The sequence below is a fragment of the Calliopsis andreniformis genome, unplaced genomic scaffold, assembly GCF_051401765.1.
Source record: "Calliopsis andreniformis isolate RMS-2024a unplaced genomic scaffold, iyCalAndr_principal scaffold0048, whole genome shotgun sequence".
In the NCBI taxonomy this organism is placed as follows: Eukaryota; Metazoa; Arthropoda; class Insecta; order Hymenoptera; family Andrenidae; genus Calliopsis; species Calliopsis andreniformis.
The window spans coordinates 3,711,158-3,739,019 of record NW_027480457.1 but is presented as its reverse complement, the minus strand read 5'-3'; the positions used below and the strand labels follow the sequence as shown (position 1 = coordinate 3,739,019).

At 33.1% G+C, this 27,862-nt stretch overlaps 1 protein-coding gene across 1 annotated transcript; it reads right to left on the bottom strand.

The window, feature by feature from the left end:
- Positions 1 to 302: 302 nt before the first annotated feature.
- On the bottom strand, positions 303 to 14,655 carry Cpr49ah (cuticular protein 49Ah). Its single transcript, XM_076391704.1, has 9 exons — positions 14,566 to 14,655; positions 14,480 to 14,521; positions 14,295 to 14,432; positions 14,219 to 14,237; positions 14,071 to 14,173; positions 13,986 to 14,016; positions 13,607 to 13,788; positions 2,631 to 2,892; positions 303 to 574 (listed from the first exon to the last, which is right to left on the bottom strand). Exons 1-9 carry the CDS (start codon positions 14,653 to 14,655, stop codon positions 476 to 478), a joined length of 966 nt encoding a protein of 321 aa, XP_076247819.1. The 3' UTR covers positions 303 to 475.
- Positions 14,656 to 27,862: the final 13,207 nt, after the last annotated feature.

The window sequence follows — 27,862 nt, the reverse complement described above, 5'->3', positions numbered from 1 at the left end:
AAGATTCATCATGTATAATCAAAGTAAAAAATCTCTACTGCCTGACATTTTAATAATATTAGAGATAACAATGTATTTGTGAAGGTACCTATTGTAAACATTAGAAAAAACTTTACAAAGTTGTAAACTTTAAACGCTTACATGTTTTTAACAATTTCAGTATTAAAAAAATGATTTAATCCCAATTAGTCTAGTTTTGTACGGACTACAATATGATTCCATATTATAAAAGCCATTGACAGAAGGCACAAGTGAGGAGTATAATATTACATCATATTACAAATTACATATTACATGTTACATATTACATATATAATATTAGACATTACATCATTTGCTATTGGATATTTCGTACTACTTATTACTCGGCTATATTATGTCTTAATATCTTAATTCGTTCAATTTAATATTTTAATTTCTATCTTTTAAAAGCGCTGCAGAATGTACGCCAACAAATTTTCATTTCTCATATACTTCACTTTTGGGGTTTATAAGCATGATTGTCTCGACGGTCAATTTGCTGGTTTAAGGGCTGCTGTTGTGCTTTTTGTGCTGCTTCACGTGCTTGTGCTTCCTAACAAACAATAATAATTATGTAATAAAATATTTCAAATACCTATTTTCCTATCTATCAAATAATGACATGTAGATTTTAATTTGGACAATATCATGTATATATTGGTGTTACTTCTATGGTAAAACGATAAAAATAAGAAAAATTGATTTTCCAGTAATATTATCGATCTCTGCCTTATATTAATTCAGAACTGCGTACATAGTTCGTTGCTATGGGTATCGCTCCCTCGCACTTCAAAGTCACCTGATTTGTTGGAAGCTGCGATGGAAGTTACGGTTTTAAAAAGATCTAATTCTATACTATATTCCTACAGAAAGGGATGTTCTTCCTTTGATCTCCCGCTTTCATGGAAATTCGCTAGTACTACATATTTACTAGGAAGCAAATTTGAAAGTATCTGCTTTTTAAGTCAACGATGAAAAGTTAAGTCTGACTACGTTTACTTGGACTTCTGATTCCGTGAATTTTTGACAAAAAATATTTTGGAATCCACAGAGCTCAACAAAACATTTCTTCCGATTTTCATATTTTGTTGAACTGTTACATTAGGCATTCACCTAGTCCCCTTTTCCGGTGTCAATCAGCGAGAAATGCTGATACATTTCAAAATATGTAACTAAGCATGCGAACGATTGCAACCAATTCAATCGAGCTAATTTGGCAAACCGATGTGTAAGTGTCCTCCTTTTTGATGTTGTAGTTCAAAAAGGAATAATATGAGAACAGCAACTGTCAGCGCGCGCCAGAAATGAAACAAAAGTGAAAGAGTCTCTGATCACCATCCACGCAAGAGCTGTAACATTGAAACAGCGAGAGCGTATTGTAACATTTAACCGAAAACCGCGTAAGAGTCGTAAGGTATTGGGAGTATATTTCGCGAAATCCGAATCCGCCTCCTTAGACTGCGTTGAGTGAATTCGCGAATTCCGAAATAGGAAAGTGCATGCGACAAGGAAACCGCGTCGTGAAGCGACCAGACGCGACCAGCGATTCGTTAACTTACAAAGTGGCAACGTTGAGACTGTATAGACAGAAAAGAAGAGTTGGTATGTAATTTGTAACTTATAAAATATATGAAATTGACAAATCTAAGCATAATCGACTAGCTCACTTCCCCCTTTTTCCTTCCATTACACATTTCTAAGATAAGTTTAATCAAGGTGTGCTTATATACTTTAAAAGAGCAAGAACCCTAAAGATCGATCTCTGCCGCTCGATACGAGCGCCCGTTAGTTAGGGCGTAACAGAAAACCGAATAAACAATTCCTTGATTTGTTCTGGCACGCCCAGTTTCTATTCGTCCTTTTACGCTTCTTCCTTCTTGCCGTATCGAAAATGCAAACCAAAGAAATTTAATAAGTCGAGAATGACATGTTACAACTGTCTAAAAAAGGACACTTCGCTAGTAAAGTAGAAGTCAAAGAGTGTGAAGATCATCAGTAACAATCACATTGCAGCGCTCAATGTCGAAAGTAACAATGAACATTCTTTGACGCTAATAAATGAGAATTCATGGATTATAGATAATAGTGTATCGACTCACATATCATATAAACGAGGAAACTTCTTATGCTAAAGTGTACAGAAAAGAAAAAAGAGACACCAATTATTCTTGGAAAATAGTAAAATTATTTTAACAGAGTATTTCCTTCCGTTTAAAGAGGATTTCTTTGACTATCGCGTCGTATATTTTCCAAGAAACAAAATTCATGTCCTAGATGAATTTAAAGAATTTTTTAAGTAGGCAGAAAACAAGACAGAATACAAAATAAGATTTCAGACCCTAACATCAGAACGGAATATAAAAATTCGGATTTCATAAAATATTTAGCATTAAAAGGGATAAAACTACTAACAATGGCATATTACTTTACGATAAACCCACCAACCATTTTTAACGTTAGGGAGACTTTTACTTCAATAACATGGATGAAATGAAAATCGATAAAAAAGATACGTGTCAAATAATTTCAGGTGTTCTACTATTCAAGTATTCTTGCGTAATTCCCTTCTTAGTCAAAAAAAAAATAATAAATTAATTCGTGAAATGTACCTCTTGTTGACGAATACCGGCAAAGATTAGGTCGAGACCTTTTTGGATTTCCTCGCTTACTGGCGGTGGAGTAGGAATGTGATCACCCGTCGCATGAAAGCCAGTTTCATCGGCTGTATAATGAATGGTGATCAATTTTCCCTCAGGACTCGTATATGAATAACTTCCTTGTTGAACAAGTGCCTCTCCTTGGTCTTCGCCGTCTCCTACTTTTTTTATGTATCCACTTTCCTCAGCAATAATATTGTTTCCCGTTTCATAACTATGAACAGATTAATTATACAACATTATATATGTGTATGTATATACAGGGTGCAATATGTATACGTTTCAATATTTTAAGAGGTGATAGAATATCTTAATTGGATCACAAAATGTCCTATAACATAGTATCCAATGTACTTTCGTTTTGCAGTAATAATGCCTTAAAGTTAGTACTATGTTCTGAAACGAAGAGTAGCTCGTGCATATCGATAAGACAAATACATTGAAAGAGTCCGTTGACCTAGAGAATTCGGTAGCTTGAAAAGGTTGTATTTGTTTCTGAAAACCTTGAACACGTGTGTGACCCTCATAGGCTGCTCTGTCGATCACTGTGTCAGTCTTGAACAGTTGACTGCTAACAGCCTTTTGAATTACACTACACGTGTGTGCGTTACCTACGTTCTTTTCCGCAAGAATCTTTGATCTTTAAAGCTTTATAGAAATCAAACCGTAAGAGATACAACAAAACTAAGACGTTTGCCTTCTATTGCTCCTTTCTAATATATTTACGAAGTTATAAAATCCTCCGACTCATAGCTTACCGTATTGTAACGCCCCATACCCCACACTATCTCTATCTCACTCTATCTCACTATATCTCTCTCTATCTATCGCCAGTCTCTCTATCTTGTTGTATTTATTTCGTTCTCTTTCTATTAATATTGTCTTATTATTTATTAGTGCATATTCTATTAATTTAAATACTTATTAATATTTTTGTACTTTGTTATATGTCATACATTATAGGTTTTAATAATATTTTAATATATTGTTACGAGTCCAGACGAGTTACGTAAAGTAACTATGAAAGGGCTCGATTCAAAGCTCCTTCCATTGACCTTTGACTTTGCCTGGAAGTCACCATGTAAGGGCCGATAGGCATTTCCGTTGCATCCAATTAATAGAATTCTTTGAAAGTAATATCATTGAACTTTTCTCGGAAACTCTGCGATGCAGCCGAGTCCCCACCATTTTTCCCATAGATTTCTTACTATAAAAAGGCCAAGAAATTCGGTCTAGCGGGCTCATTTCCAATCCAGTTTGACTTTAGTACGCGGCTTAAACTGGAAAGCAAGATCGAGCATTAGTTCTCCTTCGAGCAGAATCATAGAGTACAGTACGTAGAGTAAATTCACTGTAACGTAGTCTTGACGACGCGTCCCCCGTATACCTCTGTGCGTAATCTAGAGAGAGAGGACTTAGTTCAGCGACACTTAAACTCATCAACATTTGTATTCCTTCGAGTCAAACTTAAACTCGTAATAATATACATTTTTATAAGGTTTGTTAAATTGGACTTAGTTCAATCAAAACCTTTCCTAAATCCAATAAGAAGCGAACGCGTAACAATCCCACAAATATTATATCTTTACTGCTCGAGATATATTATAAATTTAAAAGTTACGAGGCTATATTAACATCTTCGCAATCCTTGCGAAGGTCCCTTTCCTAACCTACAAGTGGCTCCCGATATTGGCCATTGCGCACTGGTTCGTTTACGTCCCGTGGCTCCTGGCGAGTGCAAAGTTACTCGCTGGTTCGTCCACAGTCTTTATTCCATCCTAGTGGCTCTCGATACTCGCCAAGTTGAGTGTCGGTTCGTCCACGAAAACCTACCTAAAACCTAAAGTGGCTACCGGTGCTGGCCGTTGCGCACTGGTTCGTCCATATCCGTGAGGTGGCTCCCAACGAGTGCAAAGTTACCCGTTGGTTCGTCCACGAAACAATAACAATATTCCAAAAACCCTGACCCGGCTCGTAACAATATCATAAAATATATTTAATATATTTTAATAATCAGCCAGTAATATCGTAACCTAACAAAAACATTTTTAGTGTAAAAATATTCGCCAACTATATTCGCAAAAATTATAGTTATTCCGATAATATGAAGTATCAAAATTGAATAAGGCCAAGTATGTATATCACCGAATAGTTTAGTATGCGTTCTAAAAAAATTGCGAAATATGCGTCACTTTAGGTGTTTAAGCGTATGTTTTTTTTTTTTTTGTAAACTCAGCTTGGTTATTGTTAAAAAGCGAATTTATTTTCATTCGTTCGAAAGTGTCTTGCGAGTGGTTTTGTATAGAAGGGTGGTCACGGTCAATTTTTGTAACAGCGACTTTTACTAGCGGACACCGGAAGCTGGGACCTAGCCACTCAAAGCTGGATTTTTCCCATGAGGCATGGAGACCAGCTAGACATAGTACGCTGCCGCTTTCTCTTGTTAGCATAGGTTCGCGCGGGTGTTTCTTCACGCTTAAATTCTCAACCAATAGGAGTGCCGGTTGAGATACTCTTTAGCGCGCATTTTCAAAGCCAATCACAAGGTTTATTTTTTTCGCCATATTTTCCGATAGAACTAATAGTCGTGGGCGTTTGCTTAAGACGCAGATGGAAGAAATGTAACGAAGGACAGAGCAAACCAAGCCTTCATACGAGCAACACGTTGGAACTATATATGTAAAATACATCTTTGTTGAGTTTAATCCAGTTTGCAGTCATTCTAGTATCCTCACACATACATTTTAACTTACGATAATATATCTTCGTGAGATACGTTGAATTCTTCTTAATTGAATAATTCGCAGACACAACACTGCTGATGTTCAGTAATATGAGTGTTCAAGAGAAAGCGAAAATCGATAAATTGACAGCCATGAAATTGAAGCATTTTTAAGTGATTCAGAGATTGTTCTGAGCGAAACCATGATCAGAGCGCACTTGACTGAACCTTCCTCTATCGAATGAGCCCTTTTCCAGCTCAAAATCTTGTAATCTAAGCATGAAAAGTGGAATGGCATTTCGGCAGTGCTTTTTGTCAGGTTAGGGACAAAACAGAGTAAAAAAGTGACAACTTTAGTAGGGCTTGTGCACACCAGGTGATGTCTCATCGGGAGGCCCGTGATACCCAGATTCGGCACGTAAGTTTTGAGAATTTGCCCCTCCACTACACACACAGTCGCACGAGCTGCGTGTATCGTCATGGTCAACAAGAAGGCCCGTGAACTCTGGAACAGTTAAATACAGCGTTTCAAGAGTGAGAGAGTAAGACCAACATTCGTCTTCTCTTTCGACTTTCTGAAGTTATCCGAAGTGGACCGAAGAGCCGAGCAGGGGCCTCAACATGTACAGGGTGTAAAAAAAAGTAATTGTCACGGCTTCTAGGGCTGAAAGTAGACCTCTGGATCGGTAGACATTTGAAAAAAAAAGTTGCCGTAAAATTGTTTATAACAATGAAAAAAATTGTTAAAGTTTTTTATTGCATAAATGTGTTCTATGTGTAGAGTAGAAAAAAAGTTTAAAAGGAACCATGGTCCGGAAGTGCACCGATTAGGCGCTATAAAATTGTTAACATATACGCAGGAATGAGCGTGCGCAGCGCCACTCACACAGTCTAGCGCACGGCTGACGCACACACGCCCGTAGGGATCGATCGCGCAGTCCACTAGCGTGCGCTACGCATCGTTCTACGCCAGCACGTTATGCGTAAGAGAAAACAAACGTTTTCGCTAATTTCTTGTTACGCGTTCACGCATTATTCGTTTCTCTAATCCTTTAAAACAACAAAGTGCTATTGAGCACTCTTCGTCGACAAGTCGTGAGGTACGTGACGGGAGCCCGTGGGCTAATTATCTTTTCCTTTCTTTCTTTGTTCAGTTACTAATTTGTATTAATATTACAATAGTTTTCGAGCATAGCTTCACTCAAGAGTGCAGTGTGCCGGGAGTGAATAGACTCATAGCCCCACATAAAATTCCGTAATCAGTTCGCATGAATTCCTAGTTCAATTTAAAATTTAAAATTGTAAAACAAAATCCGCGTGTGTGTTCTCTTTCTTTTCAGTACTGGCAGCATCATTAGATAACCCGGACTATTTAATATAACGACGACCTGGCATCGATTTGGCATTTTCTCTTTCTTGGACACGATTTGGCTTTATTTGGATTTTGATATTTTTTTTCTTGATATTCGGCGATTGACCTCAGACTCTCTTTTACGTTAATTTTTTCAATTGCGTATATTGCACAGATTATTTCATTTGATTTCGATTTATTGATTTTTGTTACTGATTGCTTTATATTCTAATTATATTCTGATTTATCAACGTATGCTCGCCTTGTGCGTTCACGTGGCCAGAGGGGCATTAATGTCGCGAGGCATTCTGGAGTTCCTGAATGTCCTATGGTCACGCTGGAATATAGAATTTCGCGAGAGTGAAATACATCGGACTTTGTAAATTTTCTTTTTTTATATTTTTTTTTATATTATCGTTCCAAAAATTGTGTAATGTTTTCTTTTTGTTTCTTGCTCATCTGTTTGATGCTACGAAACCATCATTCAGTTCTATTTTTATGAAAACTGAATTTTTATATTGGCTGAAATTTCAGAATATATCCTTTTGTTATTTTGTTATAAACATCTATATTGAGTTGTTTATTTTACTTTTTCAAATGCAATACTAGTATAAGTCTCCACCTCTCTGGAAAATTAATCGCGCGTAGCGGGGCCCGTATGGGACTAGATGACTTCCGGACCCATTTACCATTATTCCCCTGGATAATTAATTAATAAAAATTTAGATATACTCGTGTATCGTAGCCGAGCTTCTCTTTCAAAATCGCTCTGTTGTCACGACCACACTACTATTTCGCGCTGTCTCTTCATAGTCAACTCATAGACAGAGAAGTGGCTCAGGCTGGGCACTTATAGGAGTATACTAATTTATAAAGAAAATCCATCCTTTAACAGAAACTAGTCGGGCGGTTGTGTATGTAACGAACGGAACAGCGATTCCGCAATTGCATGTTGGACTTTTAGTGACTATATTTATGAATTTACTTTTTTTCTTGAAGAACCCAAAAACAAAGCATTATATTAAAATAGCAGCAGAATTGAATGTAAATGTGAAAGATGTTGCCAGTAAAATTCATAATCTCAGGTGTCAACATAATTCTGAATTAAGAAAAATAAAACAGAATAAAAGTTTATACTTCACGTCGGAAATATTTTGATGCATTAAATTTCTCGTCAATTGTAAATCAAGAAACGGAATCTTCTTTTAACTTGGTAAGAAAACAAAGATTTATCTTATTTACTTTTTATATTAAATTCGTGTGTATTGCCATACAAGTTAGTCCTCTGAGCTTACAAAATAATCGGTAACAATTTGTCGAATACTTTTTACATTTGTTAGTGGATTTGTTTGTTGGTCTCTGTTCAGTGGCAACATTTCGTTATTTCTATGGCTTCGCCATCGACATCGAATTAAATCGTCGTTGTTCGTTTTGCGATCGAAGTCACTTGCTGTTGTGTGTCGGAACGTGTCATTAAAAAATAATGTAAAGTGCAGATTACAAGAACAATCTTTGTGGTTTTCTGCATCTAAAGAAATAGGCTTCAATAATATACGAAATCTAGCTGACATTATTCTAAAAGCATTTTCAATCATACATCTAGCTCTTGACAGTCGATAACTGTAGGCACGTTGGGGACCGCTCAAATCACACCCCGAATATGATTTTATAACATATAGTTTCAACGCGAATGCATCATCCATCACAATGATATACGGGTGGTCCATTTTCTATCAATAGTCTAGCAGGTGGAATATTAATAGTATTTTGTTGCAAAACGTTTGATGAAGGCAAAAGCAACGTAAATTATTTAGTAATTTGCGTCTGCAAGTGCCATAAGTACTATATTATGAATTCCTCTGTAATTATAGTACAAATTTCTAAAGTTCGGAAGTGCAAATATCCGAATATGTTTCCGGACTAAAGCTCCAAAACAATTCGGAAAATTCCATTTGTTTTCAAATAGGTAGTCGCACATGAGCCGTGAGCCCCTGGGTGGAACACAATGGGAACGTAAACAATAAAAACCGTATGTTATGAACTGATGAATCTTATTCATTAATCTTAAAAAGTGAATACTACAATAAGAAAAATTATTTTCTTTATTTTTAGGAATCAATGAAGGAAGGAAGTTCGAATCCGATGTCGATGTTTTTCGTTGGAAACAGTGATGTAAATGGTAGAGGTGGAAGTAATTCAGATAAGAAAAAGCTTCAAGAAAGTAACAAAGTCGAGGATGAAAAAAAGTACCATCAAATACATATAAAAAAAAAGATTATGAATCACAAAAAAATAGAAGATAATAAACAATATAAAAAAAGATGTGAAATCAAAATGAGCTGCAAGTACATAAAGGTGTTTACCAAGTTTCAAATGACATTTGAAACACAATGTAAAATTTGGTGCTTTCTAACTATGCTTAAGATGATACAACTCCGCACAGTTAAAATACTGTGTTCAACTTAGCGTGGTCAGGCAAGGTATTCTCAGATCATCAATACCCATACCTTCTCTCTCACAGGCTTTCAGATAATTTGTCAATTTAAAACTCTGACAATATAAGTACATTTTCATTGTATTGCGTTTTAAAATAATTCTAAGGTTATTTATCGACATCAATACTTTCCCTTTCACAGCCAAATTCATCAATTTAAATAAAGTTTTAGCACATTGCGTACACTTTCATTAGCTTGCGGTTTTTAAATAATTCTTATTCATAGACACCTTGACCTTGTCTGGCTGCACCAAGTTGAACATTAGCTGTGCAGAGTTGTGTCATCTCCAGTGTAGTTAGAAAGCATCGAATCTTACATTCTGTCTGAAATGTAAATTTCAGACTTGGCAAACACCTTTATGTACTTGCAGCTCATTTCGATTTCACATCTTTTTTTATATTGTTTATTATCTTTTATTTTCTTGTGATTCATAATCTTTTTTTTTATATGTATTTGATCGTACTTTTTTTTATCTTCGACTTTTTTATGTACTTGGCGTAATTTTGTTACTTTCTTGAAGTTTTTTGTTAGGATATAAAATACCAAACAATACTTAATGAGATTTATGTTTTTTGTTAGTCAGCACATTATTATGCTTACGTTGTACCAGTTATATTCTATACTGCATTATTTGTATTTTTATGCTGTATTATTCATGTCTTATTGCATTACAAGATATTTCAAACCCAAAACACTTGTATCTTGACTTATATTGTTGACATTTTGCATATTGTGTACATACGTATATAAATCACATATTTATACTTGTGTCATATCAACAATTTTCATTCATATCACTAATAGTATTAGGAATAAAATAGCTTATAGAATAGATTTGTACAATTAACAGTAACCCTAACCTAGAACCATATCCTAACTTCAATTCCCTAATTCAAACAATCGTGCCAGCAACGCGCATGCATACAAGCAGTAGGACTTCCATTCACGCATCATACATCAGGACATCCTATGACGTGCTTCTTCGCACGCGCTAATGACAGAATGATGACACCAGGGACCCGTCAGGAGGCGAGCCTCTCAATACGTCTGCGCGAACACACACGTATGCGCCAAGCATCGACTATTAGGAGCGAGGAGCGAGTATCCTGCGACGGTTCCCAAGCACGCATGCGCAATACAACATTTATCCGCTGAGGGGAATCACTAGGTCCAAAAGGAGACAACCTCCGAGGATAAATGCGTCGACGCGAGTGATAGTAGTGCGTTCTGAAGTTCGAGGTTCTGAAGATCAAACAGTCCTACTGATTCTAAACCACTACGAGGCAGCTTTAACCAGCTCCTTGGTTCCTTCTGATCGAGACAGCTTTAACCAGCTCCTTGGCCTATCCTCGGTCATTATCGACCATAATCCGACACTGCCATCTGCCTAAATCAGATCTCATAAGTAATTTTAAGCCGAAAATTATTCGGATAAATAAGCAATGTTAGTTACCAACTCAGTTAATGAAAGTACATAACAGCCAATATTCCTTTTTTGTTATTGATCTAACGACTGAATTAGCGGTAGTACTAGAATTAGTTATCTTAAGTTTAGCCATTAACTGTATAGACTTTACTTTAATAAATTTTGTTACATATTAATTTAAGAGAAATCCTAGTCTATGAAATTTATTTCTTAACCGCACGCCACACGATTCACTACTCCCTGTTCACAAATAAGCCGCTCTATCTGAACATTTTATGTACTACGAAATTAGATTTTTACACTTGCATTGTTTACGGATTCTGCTTTCATGTATCATTGTGATATTCATATGTATTAAAAAATTATTTCTGTTTTGACAATGCTTTTATCCCATCTATTATTAGTAGAGATGTACTAACTAATAAGAATCATGGGTTTCGTTGAATATTATGTTTGATGTTTTGTATTTCATAAATCTTATTTTATCTATGAATTGATGAATAAAAAGAAAAAAAATCATAAAAATGAGTTTGAAAAAAGAAATAAAAAAATGAATCTCGACGGAGATTCGAACGACTTTCGAATTTTTAAACTAACGTCTTACGCTTCCGGCTACACCACTTCCTGTTTAATCCTTTCCTTCCTTTGTATTTCCATTTTTTATAAAAACGACTGTGCGGAAAACCCCTAGTATTTTCCATATTTCTAATACTCACCTGCGCCTATAATCTAATCGCGGCTCAGCCCAAAAAGTGGGTGTCCAGTTTGTAATTTTCCCTTATAAGCTAGAGGGAAAACTTTTTGCCAGTAATGCAAAGAGTGAAATCAATTTGAAAGAAGCATATGTCGCTTTAATTGTAAAAAACATTTCTCAAAAATCAAAAGTACCCCTTTTTTATTTGAAGAAAGAGATGTTTTGCTGTGATAAATCAGGATCATCTATTATGGATGCAGATTGTACAAGTAATTAGTAGAATACAGATGTTTATACAAATGCACATTTTCATAGAAGACAGGCAAAACAATGGGACTTGTACAGATATATGTTCTGTAATTAGAAGTTTCTAAAGATATCTTATTATTTCGCGCTTTTTATATGCATTTTATTCTGCAATTTATAATGCATACGTTTTGTATCTTTACGTTTGAAAACATGCAAGAATATAATATGTATATTACATATACTATATACTATGTATATGCATATATTGTTCTCATATGAAACATTTATTTCGTTAAATTAATTTAATCTATCAGTAAACAATTTATTATAAGTTGAACTACTATAAACAAATAATAATAGCAGACGAAGAAGAATTATGTGACAAAAACTGTTATTTAGACTAAATGATTTTCCCGATATTGTTAAAATAATTTGTAATTTATATTTGACCAGTTCTGTGAATAAACTTCGAAGCTCAACTAGTAAAATTTTTGTAATGAATACAGGTCTGTTTACAAAAATAATTCACGGACGTAACTTAAAAACTATACCGTGTCATATTAAAGATATATGTGTGATATGCCTACAGGTTTATAGACAGAAAACTAAGAAAACATGTGCATGTATAGCCAGAAATATTTATTTTTCTAATTATATACTCTTTTGTTGGAAGATTTTTCAATAATGTGCAATGGCTTATCGGTGGGGCCTAAATATTTTAAAAAACACGAACGTGGCCATCTCATTTTAATTGTAAGATGATATCTCCATGTAATTCAAACCTGTCTACAAAACATATATCTAGCAAAATTAAGCGTAATCAAATATACGTAGAGTGACTTACGTCAAATCTCTAGTACCACTCTCTACGTACAACTACGAAGATGTTTTTACATTAGGAAGTAGATGAAAAAGTAAAGATAGTTTTTTTTGAAAAAAATCATAAAATTCAAACGGCTAAAGTTTCCTTAACAATTGTGTTTCGCGATCAAAATCTCCATGTATTTAAAGACTATTACCTCATATTTACAAAAACCTCCTTAAAAATCGATGTACGATGAATGCAGTATGATGAATGAATAATGAATGCAGTATTATTAAAAGTAGCATAACTAATAATATTTTTACTAATAAATACCTCAATAGAAATTGTTGAAAACTTTTGAGGGCTAAAATTATTTTTAGGTTTACCTTATCGAACAACTGTTATTTTGCATGTATCTTTACAAGACGTTTTGTACACTATTATTTTCAGATCCTATTTAATGATAATTAGATAATTAATTAACTCTCATGTCTTAAACGAATTTAGTTATATTTTATCTGTAAATTACTATCTTTACATGTAAATAATTGTTGTAATGAATAATATTACTAATTATTTCGCGAAAATTGTTAGCATAGGTTATTTTAGTAAAACGTTCGATTTCACGAAAGTAATTACTTGTGCGTTAACACACCAATGCAAATATGTTCGATCATATAAACTCTTAGTAGAATAATTCGGCAACAATAAATCGCAACACCAACTTTTTTTTGGTTTTTGTAAATGTAAGACGTCAATCTTTAAACATTGTAGATTGCGAAAATACATTTTTGAAAAAACTGGAGTCATTTGAATTATTACAGTTTTGTAGAGGAAAACCATTTTCTCTTATCTATTTATTTCTGAATATAAAACAATATTTAGGAAAATCTGATTTAGAAACGTAAAAAGTAAAGAATTCACTCTTAAAAATGATTCCAGGAAGATTGGTATACGAATTCTTCTCACGAAGTTGTATTAATTCAGAAATTCGTAATGTTTCTACTTAGTATTTGATCAATTTCTTAATTAGTGATGTGTATTTTAATTTGTTTCCTTATTTTGATATTTGCAATTTGTCTTATAAAAATAAATCTACATTTCCATTCTAACTTTACAAGTAATTTCTTAAATGCATGAAGTTTCTCTTTAGTAAAATATTCTGTCACTGCAATGCCAAAATTACCTTGTTTTATATGTTCCGTCATGTTCCTGTTGCTTATTCCAATGTAAAATTGGAATAGGTGTAGTGGGTGAGGGTCTTCTTTCATCGTTTGATGGACTTTGTTTATCGTTATCATGGTAATTATTCCGTATGTGGTAATTTGAATCTTGTGCTGCTGCTAATCCTAGGAGTACGGTTATAACCTGTCACAACAAAATTTGTATTTACAGCAATTTTCTTAATTAATATTGCGAACGTTTCAAGCAAAAGTTTAAGGAATATATAAGAATTATGTAAAAATATCGAGTTTCAATAGAAAGAATTTGCAAAGAATAGTAATTGAGAAATTATATGACATTGGAAAAAACTCGATATTAAATAATGCTTATAATGAACCGACATTAATAACTGTATTGACCTTTATTTTGATTCTATTGCCAATTTACATATGCATATATAGATTTATACAAGGTCATTCTGATTACTGGACCAGGCTGCAATTCCACTTCAAAGTTTGCAAAATACGTTGCACTTTTATTTTACACGAAATCCTATGATTTGTTTTATATAAATAGATTATTCGTCTCACTGCATATAAAAGGTAAGTTTGTATAAGATAAAGTTATTGGAAACACAAGACTTGACAAGATATCTCAATAATATTTCATTAATACTATTTTATAAGATGTATTCACCAACTTTAAAATACAAGGTGAGTCACACAATTGAGACGGTTACTTTTTTCATAAATGCAACGATGAAGTTGAAAAATGGAAATGCACTTTTTTTTACTGTCGATTTCTAATGTCGATTTCTCGCAGTATTTTGCATAAAAAATATTAGTATACTGTATTCAAAGAACCAATATTTCGTGAGATATTTCACATGTTTTACGTTGAAAGATAAAGATACAGTACATTTTTGACCAATTTGTTTCTGTAGAAGACTTGAAAGAACGAATTGAATTACATTGTCCAAACGTAAACAGTGACCACATTAATTTTGTTATAAAAAACATTAAGAAACGATGTATGAAGTGCTTGCAATGTGGAGGCGGAACGTTCCAACATTTTTTATAAGTAAACAAGTTATAAAGAATGTAAAATAGCTGACGAAATGTTGATTTTCTGAACATGGTACTCTAATAGTTTTTTACGTAAAATCACCCAAATTATGGTATAAGTAAACAAAACGTGATTACATTTAAAAAATAGCGCATTCGCATTTTTCACGTGCGTCGTTGTACTTATAAATAAAGTAAAGCCGTAGAAAAATGGAGACTATCGTACCATTATCCGTCCCAATTGCGTGACTCCCTTATGTACATACTGAATACCAACCAAATAAGTAATATAGTAAAAATATTTGTTCCATTTAGACAATGGAAGTCTAGTTAGTGATAGTTTATCTAAGATAAGTTTCTACAGCCTGTAGGTACGTATATCTTTCAAAGAATCTCGGTTCTCACTTCTTAGCGGGCAACAACCGGTTTCGTAGTGGGATGCTCTATGGCTATGGAGAACTACAGTTTTCTTACATGTATCAGTGAACTCTTGAAAGATGCATAAGCTATTCCTCACTCCTTATTGCTTATTACATCACTTCATGTACCTATGTCGAAGAATATCGACGGGTATTTTCACGTATATGCATATTTGCATCATTAAAAGTATATATGTGCACTTAGATGTCTGCTGTATAAATGTTTGAAAAATCTATTCAATTTATTATGAAGGAAAGTAAAAACTTTTCTTTCTGAACTAGCTGAACTATATATCGTGTTTCAGACTTCTTAGTTTTTTTGTTTCAAAATCAACATATGTGTAATAATGAATACGTATTTCATTTAAACGTAACGTTCTTTTTCCGTTCGCCTTGAGTTTTTAAACCATTGTATATTTCAAAAACTTTACGATGTTCATTGAAATTAAGTAGAATATAACATACATTTTTTATTTTACTATATACTTTTATTAATAATGTGTTTATAATTTTTTTCTCATCTTCTTACGAATTTATTCATAGAGTAAAGAGAAAAGTAAGGTATGTCATGAAAGAACTTCTTGGAGAAAATCAACTTTAAATCTTTCAATTTAATAGTAATAAAGCTGAGGTTGAATAAATTTAATTGAACTATTGATAAGATGAAGGTAATTATTAGAATATCTTTCATTTCATTTTATTTTATTCAAATAAATTTGAAATCAAAGTTAAACATCATTAAACATGGGTAGTCTGTTTTTTTCACCCAACGATTACGTTTTTCTAACATGTCAGAAAGAACAAGAGAAACATTTAATCGACTTAGTTTTATGACATTACAAAATCTTCAGAATGTTACGATTATTCGCGATCATCGTTCAAAATTACCTTAGAGACAACATAGGGTAAACAATTGAAATTAATAGAAAACAATAGCTTTTCTTTTATGTTTGTAATTTTTAGAAAGTTACTTAATTTATTTAGATTCCTTCATGAATAGCTTATTCAAAAAATGTTATAAAAGCAACAGTAATAACAATTTAAGAACCGATTTTGAATCTACATACATAAAATCAATACAAAACCGATATTAGAAGTGTGCCGTTTCAACCATGAGTTCTATAAAACTTAAAACAATCACTTCTGTGATAGCTTCAACATCTGACCAAGTGTTTTCTTGGTGTTGCATCTGCTGGTATAATGTCGCTAAGATCAGTGAAAGTAAGAAACAAATGCCAACATAGGTCATTTAACTGGTGACCTACGTCGAGTTGTGAATTTATTAATTTGCTCAGCTTTATTTTACCTCTAACCATCGTAAAGATTCGAAAAGTGACATGTTTTAAATATAAGTTAGATTTGAATATCTTTCAAATTATTAAGTTATCAACAAAAACCATCTACATGAGGAAATAAATAGTGATGCGTATAAAAAGTATTGAACTGAGTATTTACTGAAGAAAACATTCTCCACATTCTTATTACGTAATTCATTGAAACACGTTGTTAAGAAGCTCCTACTAACTACAAAATACACATAACTAGTTATAATTTAAAAATATGTCATACCGTAGTCAAATATATTTGTTTTACTCAAATAAGTTTGATATTTAACCTAAGTAAGTAATATTCAGTGAAAATAGAACATGATCTTTCAACTATTATTATTACAAAATTTTTAGTTTATTTTTAACTAGTTCGCTAAAAATATGTTTAAATAAAGGATGAATAATGTATATTATTGTAGTATTATGCCAATATATCCGAAAAGTGTATGTTATTATTTTACTTTATCCATATATTCGAAAAGACATTGAATGATCTGTTGACCACACACAAATATTGAGAACTATATATGTTTCAAAAACGATTTGCAATTTTATTCTGTTATTTGTTGTTTCTATTGGGTATTGTGTTATTCACTATTATTACATGTGCTTCTAGTTCATTCAGTATTATTTGTACTAACAGATATGAAAACAATCAGCTGTAAAATTGAAAAAATGATGCTTATAAAATTTGTCTTTATACAAACATTAGGAAAAAACCATAATCACATTATGGATCATTCTGTCTATTCATTAGTAATACTCATTTAATTTAAAGCAAAAATTATTTCAAACTAAGAATTATAGTAAAGTCATTTAATGTTACAACGTGTCATTAAAAATAAAAATATAGAAACTACAAAAACCATAGAATATTAGTTAACATGATAAATGAAAAAAGAGAATATTAAAATTACTCACAAGGTTTTTCATCGTAATAAAGGAATCACTTTGAAAAATTGATGAATATTCGAACTGAACTCTCAATCGTTCGCAACTCCAACGAAGTAAAGAAATCTCCTTTTATACCTACTCTCACTTTATCCCCACTTAACAAGTGATGAGCCTTCGAAGATATTCTATGCAGTTTTAAGAAAGGTCTTCACCCATACCTTAATCTATATTTGTGTAGAGAATCGCTGGGTCATAAAACCATCGTAGCCAGTTATAGTAAATGCTTTACATGATTTTACAATGTAATCAGCTATAATTAACAATATTTTGTTATTGAAATTCTAACGCAAACTAACAAACCTATTACCCATTAGTTATTCATAGTAATAGAATCTCATTATTAATCAATCAATGTATTATATTATTAATCTGTAATAATCATATTATGATATGATTATAATAGATTATATTACCATTAAACATCTTACAAAATCGTATGCTCAGATTATACAATAGTATGTTCAGAAAGCAATATTTTCATTCCATATAATACATTAGATCGAAGAATATATAATGTTATGTAAACTACATATTAAAACCAAAACTAAACATAGGATAGTATGTCTTTCGTGTTAGTATTTTCATATTGTGAAAATACTAACAAATACTAACAGTATTATCAACTTTGATGATCATAGTAACACATTCTTCACAGAACCAAGATTGCATTTTTGAATAGAAATTAGATTCTTAAATCCAAAGTTTGTATAACAGAACATATCGAACAAGCTAATAACTTTATTTCCATGTAAGAAACATCATTCATTTATTTATTGATATTAAAATTAAGTACATAATCAAAGTTATTCTTATCTAACCCTATTTTTGTTTGTAATTCAATGTTAGCCGCTAACTAACAAGGAAATATTCTAGTTCAAAAATTCGAATTTCAATGAAATATAGCATGAATCTAGACTACACAAAAATACTTATGTAACTAATTATCTTTTTTAAGGTACTTAGTCGTTTGTACTCTACCTCTAGCGGTACTAAAAGAGAATTCTTCTAAGACACGCAATTAATGCACAAAATAATACCTACTCATATTAGGTGAATTATAACTAGACAAGCGTAGAATCATTTTATCATTTCATGAAATATCATCTCATCATTTATGTGAACATTTACAATTCTCAATGGTTCATTAAAGTATAAAAATACAAGACTTGATCAATTTTTTATTTGTAAGAAACGTTTTTGTACTTGCACTCTTACTTTATTTATATTTTGCAACTTGCAGAAACTTTTATCTTCATTGTGGGTCATTCCATGCCAAATCGATCACCTTTATACCTCGATGTCAATGTCAGGGATTATGATTATATTGAAATATATTCTAGTCCATGTGCAATTAAGAAGAAGTTAAGTCATTATTTTGATAATTTTGAAATTATTTAGGAAATACAATCCCCCAAAGTTTACAATTTGCACCAATTCGTACAACTGTTTTCACGTTTGAATTTATAACTCCAAAACTATTAAAGACATAAAGTCCAGCTTTCTTTCTATTAATTTTAAAAGATGTATATATCTGAATAAATTGTTTTTATATTCTGGAACAGATTTTTTTTTAATACAAAAAAATACAAATGATTTTGTTTCGCACATTCGAATGCCGGTTTATCTGTTAAAAAATTCAAAAAAATATATTCGTACTCTGTGGTCTTTCTCCTTTCGATTCCAATTTTCTTAATTCGCAGACGCTCAAAGCTGTAATTAGGGCACTTCAGCAAATATCGCGATGTGCCTGAATTCAGGTAGGTGCGATTAAGTTACACTGTTAAGTTTGCCAGTGTACCGTAATTACAGTTTTTGAGCGTCCGCAAATTAAAAAATTGGAATCTAAAGGGGATAGATCAAAGAGTACGGACATACTTCTTCAAATTTGTTGACACTTGAAGCGGGTTTCAAATTTGCAAAACAAAAACATTTTTATTTTTTGTATTGAAAAGCTTTTTTCGAACATGAACAAAATTTATTCAGATATGTACATTCTATAGGATTAATAGAAAAAAAGCTGAATTTTGTATCTTTAATAGTTTCGGAGATATAAATTCAAACGGGAAGGTAGTTGGCGTAAAAATTGGTAAAAACTGTAAACTTTAAGGAATTGTATTTCCTAAATAATTTCGAAATTATCAAAACAATGATTTAATCTCCCTTTAATTGCATATGGACTACAATATATTTCAATATAATCAAAATCCCTGACATCGACATCAAGGTATAAAAGTGATCGAGTTGGCATAGAGTGGCCTTTATACTTTATAATAAGAGTCTACCTAATTTTCCCCACCAGCTGTGATTTTTCATTCAGTGAATATAAAATGATCTCCCTAAAAAACATTAAAAATTCAAAGTTTGCGCCAAGTACTTACGGTACTCTTTAAAACTTTTAAAGATCGCCATACAAAAAAATGAATGTTTCCAAAACTTTACGCCTTTTAAATTTTTAAAATCATAGATAAGACACACGAGTACCTTTTTTACAATACCTTTACAAGTACTTAGTTTATGGGGGCGATTTCACAAATTTTTGTAAAGCATCTACTTTTTACTAAGCTATTTTGTACCCTAACAAAATAAATGGACAGTTATTTATTTTTCTATATTCCTTTATTATTATTTTTTATAACGTTAGATAGTACTAATGGACCAACAAGTCTTAACGAAACTACATATTATGGGGCATAGTCTCTTTAGTACTTTCTATTTTTTTGAGCCATGTCCCATAATAGTCACACTAAGCTTGTTAGCTTAACTGGTGGCACTTTTCCCGTGCTGTGCCTTCGCCGAAATCACCGGAGTCAGCTTTGTTCGGCTGGTCGTTGCTGGTAAGCTACAAAAGTAAAAGACACTCATACTATTAGACAAGTAATCGCACCATTCAATCCATTATAGTAAATATATTACTGTGTTTTAAACAGTATTTGATATGTCGATAGTATCGTTAAGATATCGGTAAATTAAAATTTAATTAAAGCTTAATATTACTATAGATACTAAAAGTTTTTAACATCATACACTTTGTTTGAGATATGTTTTATGTTTAAAAATCCATTTAATTAACAAGAGGATAACGAACTATTCATCTTCTGAAATGTAATCGAAAAGTATCAATGTCTACTTTCCTTTCACTCTTCTGCCTATCCGTATGTTTATTATATCACACTAGTCCGAACTTTCTTGAGTTATCAAAAAAATTAATACGACTCAATACAATTTTGCTAAACACGTATTCACACAAAGTTAGATTCAAAATGAGTCTATGGAATCTAGAATTCATTAATAATTATGTTCCTAGATTGAACAAATCAAAATTAAGAAGGTAAATATTTAGAAAGTCATAAATTTTGAGAAATTTAAATTTCTATTTATATCTTTATTATGAGTTGTATAAGTTATCCTACCAAAAAACATTAAAAATGCAAAATTTTGCGCCAAGTACTTAAGATATCTTTGGAGCATACAAAGATAGCCATAAACTTTCCAAATGTTTTGCGCCATTTGAATTCATGAGATCATATCTGTATAAACCGCAGAAATACTATTTTAATTTTTAGTGAGCTATATTATATTTAGACACTGATTATATTTGACAGTGTTAGTGCCTAAATATTTCTCAAAAACTTTTTGTCAATTAAAGATGTAGAATGTTAGATAAGATGCTTAGAAGAATGGTAAATAAGTATTATTTGAGTTTGCAACACAGAATACTTATAACTTTCAAAAATTTTGCGCATAACCCAACTTGTCCGGTGTCCATTTTGTCTGAAGCGTGTCATGTAGCCGACCGTTGTCATGTTAAAAGATGATACCTTACAATACACATTAACCAACTGGTCTGTCCAGGTGGCAACAACTCATAACGTAGAGACCACCAGATACACAGCATTCTTTTTTGCTGATGCACACTGGATTTAGAAAAAGCTGAAACCTTTTCAGTGGACAAACATTTGATTGTCATACGATATCCATTTTTTGTTACTTGTTACCAAATGATCCATAAAGACAAAATTATGTCGTGCCAACAGAGAAGAATATGTGGTGATTCAATTAGCCAAGTTCAAAGACGTGTAAAATTACAAACACAGTAACTAATAATAAACAAAGAAATCTACATAAATTCTGCTTGAATTAGTTTGACGACAATTGTGAAATGTTGAAAATAATAATAAGGAATGCCTCAGAAATTATATAACGACCTACTGTATTCATAATTTGAATATACATATATCAAATATAATTTACAGGTATTTTAAATGTAACTATAAGAGGACTGGGAGAGGTAATCTTAATGCAAAAAGTTAAAGTAGGTCACGTTTTATTGATTTCGCCGTACAAGTCGAGACGTGACTGACTGCGTCCTGGAGACGCTCACGACACGCGTTCTCAAAAAATCGAAAATCGCAACCATCACACCGCAGCGCAATTCGGCGGAGGCGGTGGATTCTCCGACTAGCGACAAGCCTCGGTCAGTAGCACACACACACGCTTATATGCCTGCATACATATGAAGTTACATAAGTTAATTCAATGCTGTCCAAGCGAGGGTTCGCGAGCCTTGTGGGCTCTCCCACTCCCACTTGCGTCGTCAAGGAAACCACGCGACGCTATGAAGGCGGACATTATATGTTAGTGTTCTTGTTCATAAGAAAGCTCAAACACTACGAGCGATATATGTATTACTAGAGCAACAGAACGATTGGAAGGGGAAGCAGACGAGTGAGGGGCAACTACCCTAGACAACGCTGACTTAATTAATAGAAAACAGAATTCAAACACTTTTCGCTTTAAATTCAAAGTATTTGTCAATACCACCGACTTCCGTTTATCGAGAACGACAAAAACCGGACAGATTCTTTGCCAATAGAAGGAAATAATTGCAGTCGAAATATAATAACGTCCTTTCTGTTATAAGTTCTAACAAGAATAAGTGAGTTTGTGATAAATTTAATACATATTTTTCGCTCTAAAGTACATTAGTAATTCTCATTTTTATACAGGGTGTTCAAGTCATTACTACTCAATATTTTTCTCGTAGACGGTATTAAAAAAAATGGAAAAGGAAAAAGTTATAATGTCTTTTTTATAGATTACACGATTACTCCTATTATTTCTATTTGCAATCATTTTCGAGAAACAAAGCTGACTTTAAATTCTTTGTATGAAATGCTACATAGTTTTTTGCACTAAAAGATAGCATGTGTCTAGACAAATTCAATGACATCATATGTTATGACCTTCAAGGTCGGAAAAAGTCAGGAATAAAAGAGATAGTTCGAATATTTCACTTAACTGTATTTATTAGTATTTCTTGCTGATAAGACTACATTACGGGCACAATGTGACCTCCTTATTCTTGATTACATCTTTCAGCTTTCTGTATTACATGTTTAGTGACTTCTTCTAATGTTGATCGAGATATCGACTCACAGGCAGTTACTAGTTGTCTTTTTAAATTATGTATATTTATATGTAGTATGTCGTAAATAATATCTTTAAGTAGGTATGGTAGTCACGTGAATTTTCGAGATTGCCAGGTCGGTATCTGCTATTACAGATTTCGTTACAGGAATAGTATTACCACCGACTAGGTAATAATAGACCTAACATCCTATGTATTTTTCTGTCCCTGATTTTTGGGGTGCTAGCACCCCATTATCATTTTAGTGTCACCGCCAATATTACCGGCGAAGTCTCAAAGTAGATTGCAACGCTACGAATTTTCGGAATTACAATTAAAATGGAGTAGGCAGGTTATATTAAGCCCGCAATTTTTGAATGTTTATGTAAGAGTAATAGTTAATAACTATATTGCGAATTTCATTCATTTCTGCCAAAATATAGAAAATATGAAGAATATAAATCAAGTTGCAATATTTAGAAAATAAGACAAACTACTTACATAAATAATAACTATACTCTACGTATCAGCCATTGAGATATTAAAGTTTAACATTTTGTAATGTATTAAGCTATTAAACAGTACAATTTTCTAACGATTTGAACTATTAAAGTATAAAAACTTCTTAATGTATATATATTAATGTATATAACTAAAAAAAATCATGGTACTAAGAAACAATATTTGTTATATGTTGTAATAGTTGTATAATAACTTACTTTAACTTGCAATCTTTGTAAAGTTTCAAAGTATAATGTAGTAAAGTTTCAAAGTTTCAAAGTATTTCGAAGTAAATAGTAATAATAAATAAACATAATAATTATAGTATATAAACAAGCTAAATGAGAGCACCTACATACTTGTCCTGTTTATTATTACACAATGTAATTTAACAATGGAAAGAATTTTTCCCAGTCATTCTTTTTACGAGATTTCAAGGTCACTGATATTTTTGAAACGAGATTCTATATTTTTTTCTATATTCTTCTGGAGGATATCTATAAGAATATATTTAACTTTCTTAATACTCGTAACGTTTCAATTATTATTTCGCAAGATGACTTGCTATAAATAACGCTCTGATCTTTTAAATAGAACTGGAAAAAATCCGTTAAATTATTGTTTATAATAATAAACAATTTTAAAATTTATATATGGTTCTCTGATTCAATTTGTTTGGATAAATTTGTAAGAAATTGTATTGAAATTCATTTGTCAGAAAAATACGAAGAATAAGAAATCTGTTCCTTAGACAATGGTTGGGGTAAGTGCTGTGGGGTTCATCACAGTCCTGTTACCGAAAGGCATAGCCTTCCCCACTCCGTGGTCAGATCCTTTAGGAATAATATTCCCATTCTTTAGCAATACGGTGTCGGGCCGCTTGCCTTCTTTAAACACTCGCTCTTCTTTCAAACAGTCACACAACACCCAATAACTGGAAGGCCAAACGTAGCCATCAGCCATCAGGCGCCAACGGGACTGTTTAATCTCATGCACCTTCAATCAGCCACAGGCAGACTAAGACCCTATTACCCTATCATAAATCCCTCAAAGACACATTCTCGTTCGGATAACCGTCCCAAACTCTCTCTCAAAATACCTTAACGCTAGCATATTTAATTATTTAAGTTGGAATTTGTTTTTCATGGTCTTCTTAATTAGTTAGTTTATTATTTTTATGTAAAAGAACATATTATATTTTCATATATATGTTTATATTTATATATCATGAAGAGACAAAAGTAACGACATGACTATATGTATAACTATGCAAAATAACATTTTTTTACAATGTTTTAATTCGTAACACATAGTATGTGAGCTAAAGCGTGGGTGGGCAAAGCTCCTTTTCTATATTGAATGAACTGTCAAATTCGACTCTATTCTGAGAAGTCACACGTATGTAAGCACACACACTATTCGATATTTCACCACAGGTTGAAATAGTTCTCCACGTAAACGTTATTCGTGAGTAGAGGTCGCCTAATTCAGTCTACAAACTATGCATCGGTAAGGCAGTTTGACCTGAGACACAAAACCCCATTGAATGTTAGGTCTATCATTATCTGGTCGGTGGTATTACCCACAGTCACGTGGCTGATGAACGCAAGATGGAGCCATTCTATGATTTCGAATTCGGGAGGCAGCTTAGAAAATTTTTCCCTCTACTGCACACACTACTATACGAGCTATGTGTACGTGAACTTGACGCTTCGCGACCGCTTTTGAACGTTCGCGGAAAGTAGAGAGAGTGCGAATATAAGTCTTGCTCTCTCACTCTTGAAACGCCATATTCAACTGTTGAAATCCCTGCAAGCGGCACGAGCCACGCGCGATGTTTGCGACTGACGAGATATTTTCAGTGATTCAATATAGCACTGAATCGTGCGAATGTAATGGTATTTATCGAACGACACATGTTATTTATATGTGTATAACTTTTACACGTGTCACATTCTAAATACCACTACATTCATATTATTCATTGTTTGCCCCCATCGATGCGACCTATCAAAACGATAATTACACAATGCATTTTTAAAATTTTGAAATAACTAAACTCTAGATATTCTGGTGCCCGCCTCTTCTACCTGTGTAACCGCCGCCACGACCTCGGCAAGGTTCCTGCCGCCGTTCTTCCATTTCACTTGTGTGAGCTCTTTCTCTATACTACTGAAAATAAACACAATTATTTGTCTATAATATTGAAAATAAACATAATTATTACATTTTTTGTGACTTATAAGAGAAATATGATTAGTTAGCGTGAAATCGCCTATATATCTATGTACCTCTTTTACATACTTCAGTAACTCCTGTCGTGACGATATCGCTCATCTGTGCCAAGCTGAAACTTTTCCTGTGTGAACTCTTTTATCTATAATGTTGAAAATAAACATAATTATTACATTATTTGCGATTTACAAGAGAAATATGATTAGTTAGCCTGAAATTGATTTTATATTATTTCGGCTTAAATTATTACTTTATTCCATAAAAGACTGGTTGTAAAAAAATGAGAACAATGCCAACTGTGTTTTATGGCTATCTGTGTAGCTAAAATATGAATTATATTTTCCACAATATTTTATAAATGGAGTAATATATGGAACGAAGAATTCTAAAGTTGAAAAACTGAAAAAAAATGATACCGTGTGTGTGTGTTTTATCTATGAACCCTTCAATATCTGGAGAAATATTGATGATACAGACAAATAGTTAAGACAAAACTTGTAGGGTTCGAAGGGACACATATGGTGCCCATATCAAATTGACCTTGTGATGACCCTGAAAAGCTGTGTGAAGGTCACGGGTAGATTTTTTAATGAAACGCTATATTTTTTATTTTATATTTATATAGCTGACGTTAAAATATTTTCAAAACACTATCTACACATGTATTTTGCGCTAACTATTTTTTTGTATCATCAATATTTCACCAGATAGTGAAGCGTTCGTAGATAAAACACAGTATGAAATGTATATGAAATAAAAAAGTCGCAGATTTTAATCCGCATGATAGCAAAAGACAGGCTCCGCATTCTTGCACGTTACCGCCTATGTTAAGTTATTTTCAGAGACACAAGATATTTGGACATTCTATAGACTCAATGGTTCGTATTCACGCGCGAGCCCACCAAATGGTTGAAACAGGCGTGAAGCTTGCAACTAAAGGTCGTAGTCGGTCGCCAGCGTTAAATGCCCACTTCATTCCGCACAATCATATGATTTCGACTTGATTTCGACTAATTTTGTTCTCATTGTATATCATACAACAACAAAATCAATCGATGTCAGTCCATAATAAATCATATGAATGTAGTACTGTTTAGAATGACATATGTAAACGCTATTTCTTTGTGTACTGTGTGTTGGTCGTTCGATCGGATTTGCTGCATGTACATACGTACAATATCCAATCAGGGTATAGGAAAATTAGGACATTATTATCCTCGTGCAAAGTATAATAAAATGTGACTTACCTTTTCCACCACTTTCTATTGTTGGACATGCACTTTGAACACGTTGTAGAACGTAAACATTTTCTTTTCCCCTTTACATAGCGTGATCTTTCTTTCTCGCCTCGCTTTCTTGCTTCCATGTCAATGGAATAATCACACAATTATGAACACACACGATCGGTGATGCGAGTACTAAAAATTTCCCCCTCCACTATATACACCACCTTAGGAGTCGCGTGTACATGAACTCGGCGCTTCGGGCCACTTCGGACAGCTTCAGAAAGTCAAAAGAGAATGCGAATGTAAAGTGAACCTTACTCTCTCGCTCTTGAAATACTGTCCAAGTTGCCAACAAACGGCACTAACCGCGCGCGATATTTCCATTTGCCCGGACATATTTACGAAAGCCCATGTGTCCAGTCCTAAGGACTGTATTGAAACTCATACTAATCCCTAGACATATAAGATCATTGTAAAAACTAAATATTAATTTGCGAACCCGTAAACCATCAGACCGATACCTCCAGTTACTTCCGATTACGTTATGACTATTACCTCGACCTCGCATAACGCGCCGTCCGGACACCAGATGTGACGAACCGTTCTAAAGAGACAATGCCCCTCATAAAACATTGTTTTCTAAAACTGCAAAAAGAAATTGTTGTTATCAAAACCCCCACTTTACCATAGTCCTTAGGCCAACCTACGCAGAAAGACGACGACCAATCGACGTACATCTCACCCACCACCAACTTTTCCAACCGCCAAAAAAGTTTGATAAAAAACTGGACACAGCCGGAGCCGCAGCATTTTGTAAAAAGGACACTCGTGAACAACCAATAATCAAACTCGGAACTTGATCTGTAGAATTGTGATTATTAAACCGTTGTAATTTTGTTAACTAATCGATTTCGTTCAATTCACGACCTGCCAATTTAAACGAGGATTGCATTAAACGATCGATGCAATCCAGCGACCCGTGCATCGTCACGACAAGTGTATTGGGCCTCACGAATCCGATAAATTCACAAAGAAGAATTGCGGTGCATAAGGGACGCAATACCGCGAAGACAAGAATACGGAGCCCGTCTTTTGTTACCATGCGGGTTCAAATCTGTGAGTTTTTTTATTTCATACATAATTT

Excerpts from the sequence above, each read along its gene's own strand:
- Cpr49ah (XM_076391704.1), bottom strand. The coding sequence starts at position 14,655 with ATGTTGGAACGTTCCGCCTCCACATTGCAAGCACTTCATACATCGTTT. Across the intron at positions 14,522-14,565 it reads TTAATGTGGTCACTGTTTAC|AAACAAATTGGTCAAAAATG; the intron begins GTTTGGACAATG and ends AGTCTTCTACAG. Across the intron at positions 14,433-14,479 it reads CTGTATCTTTATCTTTCAAC|TATACTAATATTTTTTATGC; the intron begins GTAAAACATGTG and ends CTTTGAATACAG.